Source organism: Lactuca saligna, chromosome 2, assembly GCF_052625555.1.
Source record: "Lactuca saligna cultivar CGN05327 chromosome 2, ASM5262555v1, whole genome shotgun sequence".
NCBI lineage: Eukaryota > Viridiplantae > Streptophyta > Magnoliopsida > Asterales > Asteraceae > Lactuca > Lactuca saligna.
In genome coordinates, this window is record NC_136418.1 from 151,633,868 (window position 1) to 151,645,986 (window position 12,119).

The window sequence follows — 12,119 nt, forward strand, 5'->3', positions numbered from 1 at the left end:
GTAACCTACTCGACGAGTCAGAGAGTCGACTCGCCGAGTAGACGCTAAGTGATGAAACCCTAAATCCTTGGGTTTAGGGCCTATTTAAGGACACTTATGGCCTCATTTGCGGCTCATCAGCTGCCTACCTTCACTGAGAGAAACCCTAATCTGCCTTTGAGCTAAGAGATAGAGTGTTAAGCTAATATTGAGTGTTTTGGTGCATCTTTTGAAGAGAAGAAAGGAATTTCAAGCAAGGAACAAGAAAAGGCTGTTAGATCCGTTACTGTTTCATCCAAGAGCTTCTATGAAAGGTAAAAAGTTCATACCTTTCTCATTTTTTTGGGTAGATCTCATATTATTGGAGTTTATGGTTTTTTCCAACTAATATTGGGACTTTGAGTGTATTGAGTCCATATTGAGATTTGGACATCAGATCTGGACCATGTGAGGTCCCTAGAGTCCAAAGGTCCCTGCTTTATTCAGCCACACTAGAGCTTTTGAGTGAGAAACCCTTTATAAAGCATGTTCTTGGCATTTCAAGCCCTAAGTGCCATGTATGGACGTAAAGCTCATGACTTTACGTGATAATCGAGCCTTGAGAATGTAGATCTAGAGTTCGGGATGTTTTTCTACCTTGAAATCATCTGAATAAGAAATGAGTCTGAATGGACTCGCCGAGTCGATGAGCCGACTCGACGAGTCGGTGAGCATTTGTCTCGATGAGCTTGATCATGTGATAACTCGGCAAGTTGGGGGTCAAATCGACGAGTTGAGCTGGACCTTCATGAGACTTCTGAGGAAACGAGTGGACTCGACGAGTCACATGGGTGCACTCAACGAGTCGGGTCGAACATAAGTAATGGAGACCATGGAGGGGTAAAATGGTCTTTTACCCACTTCAAGAGTTAGAAAGAGGAAGCATAACCTTTGGTTTACTTAGAGTCGAGAATCGAGTATTTATTTGAGATATTTACCCTATGGGTTAGGTGGTGGCTAGTTCGAGATTCGAGTTCGAGGATAATTGCTTGCTTGCTTTCGAGGTGAGTCTTCTCACTATACATATCTGAGTAGTAGTTACTGTGTGATCGGAGGGTCTTCATAGAGATACTGGACTGGAGGGTTCAACCTGAGTTGTGGGACTAGAGAGTCCTCATTATTGACCGGAGGGTCTCATTTGTTATAATGTGATATGCGTTATTATACACAGTCTTTGTGACTTATGCTGTTATGTTATTCAATGTATATGTTGTTTATATGTGCTTATGCTGAACTATGTGATATAGTATGCTATGCTTTGTGATTATGCTATGCTTTGCTGAGTTAGGACCGGAGGGTCCACCCGAGTTGTGGGACCGGAAGGTCTCCACTGAGACACATTGACCGAAGGGTCTTATTTGAGACGTATGTGGTATTTTAGAGAACTCACTAAACTTCGTGCTTACCGTATTATGTGTTATGTGTTTCAGGTTCTTATCATGATCGCGGGAAGGCTCCGGTTTGATTGTACACACAAGAGAAAATAGTTATGTTTGAGGATCCTGGATTTGCGATAAACAACTTTTAAAATGTGTTGATAAATTGACCCTTATGATTTTTGGGATGAATGTGACATGTGTTTTATTGTGTTTTAAAATGATTTTTTAAAATTAACGGTGTTACATATAATCCATGTCTCATGTCCATATGATATTTTGTAGAATAGAGAAATATTTGCTCACTTATCTAAAGGATGCATTTCTGATAAGATCAGAGTTCGACAACAACTTTTGAAAGCTATGATTGCTAGTCAGATTCTGAAGTCATACTTGCAATAATATTTATTAGACTTATCCAAGTGGGAGACTGTTGGATTAGGTGTCTAAGGGCGAGTTTGGCACGAAGCTTTTGGAAGCGTTTGGGAGCTTCTAGCTTTTAGCTTTTGATAAAACGCTATAGTTCAAACAAAAAGCTTCGTTTGGTAGTACGAGCGTTTAACTTTTAGTTTTAACAAAACGCTCCGATTCTAAAAGCTACTTCATGTAGCGTTTAACAAAACGCTCCTGAGCTTTTGAAATCAATTTCCATAATTACCCTTAAAAATATATTTATATATTTATTTATTTTTAATATATTGTCCTTTTATGTAATTTTATATATTTCAAAAGTTTCCAGCTACTTTTGCCAGACATTCACATAACAAATAAAAGCTATAGCTTCCCGCTACCAGCTACCTGCTACACGCTACCAGCTACCCGCTACTAGCTAACCGTTACCCGCTTCCAGCTAACAGCTACTTTTACCAAACACGCCCTAAGCCTATAACTATAATTGGTATGTACTTGAATTGATTTGTAGCATGGTTTTTTTGGGCTACCTTCACTCATGCAACTTGATAGGATGACTGGTAGAGAGAGAGAGAGAGAGAGAGTAAGATTTATTATATGAATAATAAATTGGTACTCAGAATGATTTTGTTAATATATTATAAGATTAATATATTATTTGGAAATCATATTATTAATTAGTAATTAATCAGAAATTAATTTGATATTAATTTCGGGAGTAAAGGAATTGATTAATAACGGAGGGACTGGTTTTGCAAATCATTGATAGTTGCAAAGTAGGGTTGATGGAATCCTATGGGAGGACTGGTCGATATCTATAGTAGGCCCTATATAATTTGTCAAAGGCTTCTATTGTGGAGGTCCATGGACTGCTAAAGCCTTAAGCAAGGAATTAGGGTTCCACCTGAAAACCCTAGCAACTACAACTATATAAAGACCATCTTGCTTGGATTTCGGCCACTCTTGTCTTTGGAAGAAACCTATCTGAATTCTAGCCTCTCTCATTCTCATCCTTTGCATTGGGTGTTTGTGACTCCATTAGAGGTGCAACACTTGGGGCACTAAGCTTTCAAGAGTCAAGGTGGTTCTTGTTATTACTACATAACAAGTGAGATAATGATCGAACCTTAATTTTATATATGAATTTTGAATTGTATATGCTAGATCTAGGGTTATTGCTTTGGTGTTCATATTGCATGTTCAATAGAGAAACACTTTCTAAGACTGATGCTATTATGTGATACAAATGAAAGTATGCTGGTATTTAGGGGAAAACTTGCAAATCATTTTTTTAATAAATCCGTGTATTACACAAATCTCACACCTACTGAACTTAATATATAGTGAATTTAATCTTTCCTAAATCAATTCTTAAAATCGAGTACTTGTTAAACTCTTACGTGATTTAATAGCAAATTCAGTACCCACTTTATAATTTTATCCCTCACACTTAAGGCGCTAGCAAAATTGTTGATATTATATGCAAAGAGATCTTAAACAAAGAACCATTATTCTTATTCCAAAAATATTTCAATGAACTTTCTTGTAGATGGGTGTTTGAAGTTGAATTGAAAATTTCTGAAGATGGTATAATAGTAAATTGATAAATATATGGATTAATTTTTTTTTAAAAAAAAATTTAATATAGAATTTTAGCAAATATGATATTTTGAAGTTTATGAAAGGTAAATATAATATATTAAAGGTTATGTAGGGTAAATATGACATTTTGATGTTTAACAATGACATATATGATTTTTTTTTAAGAAAATTTAATTTTTTAATCATTATTCACATTTTATACAGATGCATATGCTTTTGAGCAATGGTTTGTACCATCAACAATGTTTTTATACATTTTTTCCATGCACACATTACCCCCACCATATTTGGTAGAGCCATAAAGGAATTACATGTGGCTATACACATTCTCTAACATTTATAATCCACCTCAATCCAAATTAATATTCTTTTTTTTGAAACTCTTCAACACACAACCATCTATGCTCAACATTGTGTTTCAGGTGCTTATGATACCCGCACATTACTACCCTACAAACTTGTCATCCTTAATGCACACTCAATCTATCTTTCTTTACTGCCCCTCGAATCATTGACAATTTCGTTGATTGGTGATATCAGGAACCACCATAAGTATTTAGATAAAAAAAATAAATGAAAGGGATTTACCGTTGCAAGTGAATACAATGCAACATATCCACCTGGGTTGGGTGAAAGAATGTGAGAGACATGCAATAACATGTTGATCATTGAAGATGAGTGAACAAAACATATAATGAGATGTGAGGTCAAAAGGCCACTACATGTTGTCCTTGTAGGATTTACCAATAAGGTGTTTTTCTATGAAAGATTACAAGCCCACTAACGCTACTAACTCTACTGTGACGACACCTTAGGATGTTTCACAAAATATTTAGTTTGTAATATGTCCTTGTTTGTTAAATGAAAAATAATCATCTTGGTAGCTAATGAGAAATATATGTTTCAAACCCATATGTTAAATGATATGATAACAAAATTTTGTCGACGTGCTTTGTAATAATCAATGTTTTAAAAACCAGTTTTTTAGTTGAACCAATATAGTGATTGATTCTCGATTCAACCGGTTCGACCACCGGGTCAACCGGTTTTTATAATTTTCATAATTTTTTTTCTACTTTCCTACATACATATATAAATCAAAATTTGACGTTTACAAGTTCAAACATTAAAAATATACATAAAAATAAGTTGCAGATCACTCCAAATACATTAAAACAACACATAACCATAAGTTTAGTGTTTTACATTAAAAATATACATAAAAATAAGTTGCAAATCATTCCAAATATATTAAAACAACACATAATCATACGTTTTAGTGTTTACCAAAACAAAATATAGTTTTAAATGAATACAACCACATCAAAAAATTTTATAATATTTATCATATGTTTTTATTTAGATTTAAAAAACCAGTCGATTTTTTTCAATGTGTTTTTATTTAGTTTAACCGGTTCAAACGGTTTATTTTGACCGGTTCAACCGAGTTTTTCTAAAAACCAGTCGGTTCAATCCGGTTCAGAATCAATATAAAACCGGTGATAGTTTAACCGCCCCATTCCCCAGTTCTCGGTCCAACCGGTTCAACCGACCGATTCAAACCGATTTTTAAAACATCGGTAATAATAGCATAAAAAAACAAGTATAAAATTAACTTTAAACAAAATTTCACAATGTGTCCCGTAATTTTTGAAAAAGATAGAACATTTAATTCCTTTGTAAAGGAATCTTCCATGTACTTTTAACTTCTTCTTAACCAAGCACATGTAAAATGAAATATATACAATTTTCAACTTTTTTACTAAATTCAATTAAAAAACCAAAAATGAACCAATGATTTTTTTCTTACCCTCTTTCTCTTTCTCTTTCTCTTTCACCCTTTCTTCCTTTGTTGTTACCGTTCCTCACTATGTCTCTCACACAAACCTCACCCATCTCACCATCCCATCTTCGACAACCGCTAAAGGACGGATCAATATTGGGATGTTGATTTTATTTGAAAATTTTCACCACCGATGAGCATGTTAGGGTCGAATTACACTTGTAAAACGCTTTCCTCTGGTCAAACAGAAAGCTATAGGATGCCAATTTTGTTTGAAGATTCCCACCGATTTCATTTAAAGATGTAAAAATTTTAATTTGTAATTGAAAGAGAGAATTTGTTGATTCTTTAAGCAATAAAAAGATGATAAGGTTAAATCCTATTGTAATCATTTTATTTCTTGGTCTCTTACATACCGTTCTTGAGTTTAAAATTGAAGGGATAGAAAGTGAATAAAAGAAGGAAATGGAGGAGAATTTTCCTTCCAAATCTTTTAGAGTGGAAAAAGGGTTAGTTCCAACTACCCATCTCTTATCCAACTCACCGTCTCTCATCTACTCTCTGCATTTCAATTCTAAGTAACTCCTTAATTATAGTATGTGTTAAGGCAACGATTGTTTTATTTTTAAAAAGACAAAATTGCAAAAATGATCCTATGCATTTTTTTGGGGTTTTAGTCCAAACCACGATTTTTTTGGATTCATAGTCCTTTTGAACTGGTTTTGTTGCGTTTTTGGTCCCTATGAATAGTAAAATGACTATAATATCCTTGGGGTATTTATTTTCATTTTTCTTTCATTTCTTTTTTAAATTTAATACTAATTTATTTATTTTAATAATTAAAAAATAAGAAGGACCCACCCCTCTCTCTCTCTCTCTCTCTCTTACACACACAGAGAGTAAAGAAAAAGTCTAAAAAAAATCCCACCCCATCTTTTTTCTTCCCTGACCCATCTTCATTGTCGGTCAGACAGTATCACCACCACAGTGATAAAAAACGTAAAATAATCAAGCAAATACTTATCAGATGGGCAATTCTTCAGCCCAAAACCTCGATTTGTCCTCCAAGACGCCACCATCTATGGCTTCAATGTCTCTGCCCCCATCCTCCTCTCCCCCAACTTTCAGGTTGCTGACTCCTCCCAGAACCCAATAGCAAAATTGGCTTCTACTATGATAAACTTGGAAGTCTTCGATACCTATCACAACCAACAAATCACCACAACAAGAGGTCCCAACATTTTGAAATTTAGGTTATATATGTATATATGTTCTGATCATTGTCGGCGTGAGCTTTGGTACAAGAAATTCAAGATCAATCCAAGTTTTTGTAATATAGGGCTTCCTTCTTTGCCATTATATTTCAAGCTAAACATCACAAAACACCAATATTTATGAATGAGTTTGATCTCGATATACCCTCTCTCAATTCTAGGAACACATACTTTGACTTATCGTCATTTTTACACCAACAAGTTCATCATCTTCACACATGTATCGATTATGTGTGTTCATTTAGAATCCATTTGTTGAATCGAACTAGCATGGAGGAAGCATCGAGAATGGAATACCACCACCCATGTCAGTGAATGAAACTGAGACCACCTCGGTGGCGTGCAAAGTGAATTTATAAGCCCTTAATCATATGGGTTAAAGTCTCGATTGTGGGAATCCGATTGCATAGATCCAAGAATTAACCTAGTATTTTTGTTCTCTATTTTGTTAGACATCAAACCAAAAATATGGTAGGTGTAGTTGTCAAGATTTATGATTTCAGCAGAGATAATAGGAGAAGAATATGGATTTCAGCAAATATAAAAGGAGTTGGAGGTGAGTTCCAACGGGTTTCAAGCTCCAACATGAAGAAAATTGTCTTCTGGTATATTGTAGAGTGAGAAAGAAAACCCAAAAATTATTTATGTGGGGTTTTTTCTTCATCTGAATTTCAGGTTCCAGGTATTCCGATTTCATTTTTGATAATAGTAGTTTTGGATGAAGGAGTGTGAGGAAGATGAAGATGGGTTCTTCAGATGATTTGTGTGTGTGTGTGTGAGAGAGAGAGAGAGAGAGGTATGTAGGTCCATTATAATTATTTATTTTCTTTTTCATTTAAATTAAACAGAAAAAACATAAAAAAATATCAGAAGAACATTACAGTCATTTCAATTTACCGAGGGACAAAAAACGCAACGAAACTAGCTCAAAAGGATCATGAATCCAAAAAAATATTTCAGGTTCCAGGTATTCCGATTTCATTTTTGATAATAGTAGTTTTGGATGAAGGAGTGTGAGGAAGATGAAGATGGGTTCTTCAGATGATTTGTGTGTGTGTGTGTGTGTGTGAGAGAGAGAGAGAGAGAGAGAGGTATGTAGGTCCATTATAATTATTTATTTTCTTTTTCATTTAAATTAAACAGAAAAAACATAAAAAAATATCAGAAGAACATTACAGTCATTTCAATTTACCGAGGGACAAAAAACACAACGAAACTAGCTCAAAAGGATCATAATTCCAAAAAAGTCGTGGTTTAGATTAAAACCCCAAAAAAATATATACCACAGGGACCATTTTTGCAATTTTGTTTTTTAAAAATACCATTGTCAGAATGATATTTTAAAAAAAATAGTTCGAATGGTATTTTATAAATCAAAACAAGAGTCCGTTATGTTTTGATACATTTTTTTAGTAGGATGATATTTTAAAACATTGTGAATAGTTGGTTATAAAAAATATTAGCGAAAATGACTCTTGAGGGTAATTAACTTTTGCGTTTGTACTCATTTGATCCTTTTTTTTTTTTTTTTTTTTTTTTTTTTTTGTATTCAATATACCATCGAACTTGTTGTTTGCGTTCACCAAAACCCTTTTGACCGACTTTTGACCTATGATAGCCGGTCAAAGGGTTATGGTGAACACAAACAACAAGTTCAATGGTATATTGAGTACAAAAAAAGGGAAAGGGACCAAATGAGAACAAATGCAACATTTGGTTACCCTCCTGATTCATTTTCCTTTTACTCATTTACAGCAAATCTCACGTCATCCCCTACTGATATTAATGACTTTATAAGATTCATTCTCGCTTCTCTTCAAAACATAACCCACGAAAGAACATTATTCATATTGTACAACTTTGTAATGCACTTGAATATTTATTAGGGAAATCTTGACTAAGCAGACGCATTTCATAACTACATTTACATTTCCAATCAAATGATTTATCGTATCATAGATTCTAAACAAGTCTACAAACGAGTGGAATCACAAGTGCTGTGATTTTTGAGTTTACTTAGCTTTAAGATCGAATTCACGGGATAAGATACAACATCAATATGTATAATATCATGCTACTTTTGTAGATACATCACCATAATATACCTTGAGATAAACGTTTATGCTGATAAATATACCTCTCATACACAATCATATCCTTTTGCAGAGAGGTGTTGACAGCTAACCACAATAAGCATAACGTAGACCATGTTTTAACAAGGTTACCCCTTTGAAACACTCTTCATATACGTTATAGCCAAAGAAGGTTGCAATCTTTGATAATTTTGCAACTTTAATTTCATTTAAATTTTCAGGAAAAATGACTCAAGAGGGTGACCAATTGTTTCGTTCTCATTTGGTCCATTTTCTTTTTTTTTTACTCAATATACCATCGAACTTGTTCTTTGTGTTTGCTATCACAGGTCAAAAGGGTTATGATGAACGCAAACAACAAGTTCAATGGTATATTGAATACAAAAAAAGGAAAGAGACCAAATGAGTACAAACGCAAAAGTTAATTACCTCAAAATCATTTTCTTAAAATATTAACCTATTCCGGTACATGAACGGAAACGATGATTCAATGGTGAAAACTGAGCCCTAAAAAGCATTTAAACCCTTCGGGTTGAAAATTATTCTTGGGGAAGAAATACAGGTTTCTTGGGACTGTTACATATAACACAACTGCCATAGATTTAAGCTGTTAACACCTTATGCCTCTCTACAAGCTTTATTTGTTCATAAACGTTGACCAGTGATGGTATTTGAGGTAAGGAGGAATTCCACATAGGAGGTCAGAGGCACGCCCAAATTTGAAAATATTGTATAATCCCATGATACTGATCCATAATAAATCAAGCTTTTTTGAAGCAGGCTAAATGGGAACGATAATATGTTGAAATTGATTCTTATCTAATCTGTCACTGTACAAGCAGGACAGTCGAATGATCTAAAGGAGTCAAAAGCTGGCAAAAAGTCTGGTAGTAAATCTTTATTTTATGAAGCTCCCCTAGGTCGTTTGGTTTGAATCTGCTGCTTTCTCCAACGTAACTTATCATCATTCCAAAAAAAAAAAAAAAAAAACGAAACTAACACCATGGAAACCCATTGAATTAGGGTCATCTCTCTTGTTGTTCATGGCTAACTTAAGATGCGCTACAAATGAAACCCATTTAGTGAAAACAGTTTGCGCAGTTGTACTCAAAGGTTGTTCTTGGGACCTTCTATTAAAACCCAGAATCGGTTCAATCATTTCCTCAACCACTGTCAATCAGATACTTCAGAATCTCTCCCAACACGGATCTTCTTCTTTCATCACTTGGAACTTCTTCAAATGGATTGAACTGAATCCCGATTACAAGCATTCGTTACAATCTTCATGGACCATGATTCACATTTTGACAAAACACAGACACTTCAAAAGCGCACACCAACTGCTCGACAAAATTGCTCTGAGAGATTTTTTATCATCACCCTCGGTTTTAAATGCCCTCTCGACTACCTTCGATGACCAAGATGTAAATTCTCATGTCTTGAGCTGGTTAATAATCTTCTATGCAAATTCAAAGATGACCCAAGATGCAATTCAAGTGTTTGAACACATGAAGGTCCATGGTTTAAAGCCACATTTACCTGCTTGCACTGTTTTACTGAATTTATTGGTTAAAGAGAGGCTGACAGATACAGTTTGGAAGTCTTACAAGAAAATGATCAAGATTGGGATCCTTCCAAATTTGCATATCTACAATGTCTTGATTCATGCTTGTTGCAAGTCTTCTGATATTGAAAAAGCAGAAGAATTGTTAAGTGAGATGGAGATTAAATCGGTTTCTCCTGATCTTTTTACTTATAACACATTGATATCATTATATTGCAAGAAAGGTATGCATTATGAGGCTTTGTGTATTCAAGATAGAATGGACAGATCAAATATTCATCCCGACATTATAACCTATAATTCCTTGATCCATGGTTACTGTAAACAAGGTCGAATGAGGGAGGCATTAAGAATGTTCAAAGAAATGAAAGACACAAATCCAAATCATGTGACCTACACTACTTTAATCGATGGGTATTGTAGAGTCAACAGTTTTGACCAAGCTTTGACCTTACGTGAGGAAATGGAAGCTAAAGGGTTGTCTCCTGGGACTGTTACATATAACACAATTCTGCGTAAGTTATGTGAAGATGGAAGAATAAAGGATGCAAACAAATTGTTGAATGAAATGAGTGAGAAAAAGGTTGTTCCTGATAATATCACTTGTAACACACTGATTAATGCTTATTGCAAGATTGGAGATATGAAGTCTGCTTTGAAAGTTAGAGGTACAATGTTGAATGCAGGATTAAAACCTGATTCGTTTACTTACAAGGCATTGGTTCATGGGTTTTGCAAGATTAAAGACATTGAAAATGCTAAGGAGTTTGTTTTTTGTATGCTTAATGATGGATTATCTCCAAATAATTGCACCTATTCATGGCTTGTGGATCTTTACTGCAATTTAAGCAATGAAGAGATGGTTTTGAAGTTACCTGATGAGTTTCATCAGAAGGGTATAATTGTCGATATTTCGGTTTACAGGGCACTAATAAGGAGATTATGTAAAAGAGAGAGGGTTGATTATGCTCAAAGATTATGTGATATTATGCAGGATAAAGGGATATTAGGAGATAGTGTTGTGTTTACTAGTTTGGCTTATGCATACCTGAAAGCAGGTGATATAGATAGTGGTTTGAAGATTTTTGATGAGATGTACAAGAAGAGGTTGATGATTACTCACAAAATCCACAAAAGTTTTGCTGCTACTTATGCTGATGATAAGGGTATTTTGGGAAGTTTTTGGAATCTTGCTGTAGAAAGAGGCTTAATTTCAAGAAGTACCTTGAAACAGATTCATAAGGATCAAGATTATGCGTAGGAAGCAAAGCTTGTAATCATGGAGTTAATTATTAGCGTCCCTTGTTCTTTCATTAATTATTACTCCTACTCTTTTGATCGTTGAATAGAAAACATATTGTTTTCAGTTTATGACTTATATGAATCCGTTCAAATTACAAGGATACCAGTAATTACATTACAGACAGCATAATTATAAACAGTATAAGCGTGAAGACTAGAAAAAAAAAAAGGTAAATAATGATTATCATTTTTCGTAATTTTATTAGGTGAAAGTTGACATCTACACAAGTACTGCAGATTAATTCAAATTTTACAAAAATATCCCTAAAATTTGAATTAAACGTTAGTCCACAGAGGGCATGCCTAATCCCCTCTGCCGACTCGATAGTCATTATTGGAAAGATTTTTCTTTGGTTATTTTGGAAAATTCTCTATAATTATTGATATATCTAGAGGGATCCTTGTGTGAATACTTGTGGTCCAAATACCATCAGATAAAAAGCATTTTAATTTGTTTGAAGCTAAGAATTTCGATAAATGCAATTTGACACCCTCGAGTCTTGGATTTAGTATATATGACTTTTAACTTCTTATAGATTAATATATGTACGCAACATAACCCAGAATATACATGACTTGTCAACTTTCCAAATGGAACTTACAGTTGTGAATCGATCTATCTAATATTGAATTTATTACTTTTACGACATCAAAATTAAATTCCATAAATTAGACTGATATATAAGTATATGGATA

The 12,119-nt window shown here is 34.2% G+C and overlaps 1 protein-coding gene across 1 annotated transcript; it reads left to right on the forward strand.

The window, feature by feature from the left end:
• The first annotated feature begins 9,044 nt into the window (after positions 1-9,044).
• LOC145032108 (Tetratricopeptide repeat (TPR)-like superfamily protein) lies at positions 9,045-11,487 on the forward strand. Its single transcript, XM_078980796.1, has one exon. It carries the CDS (start codon positions 9,601-9,603, stop codon positions 11,380-11,382), a length of 1,782 nt encoding a protein of 593 aa, XP_078836922.1. The 5' UTR covers positions 9,045-9,600; the 3' UTR covers positions 11,383-11,487.
• Positions 11,488-12,119: the final 632 nt, after the last annotated feature.

Excerpts from the sequence above, each read along its gene's own strand:
- LOC145032108 (XM_078980796.1), top strand. The coding sequence starts at position 9,601 with ATGGCTAACTTAAGATGCGCTACAAATGAAACCCATTTAGTGAAAACA.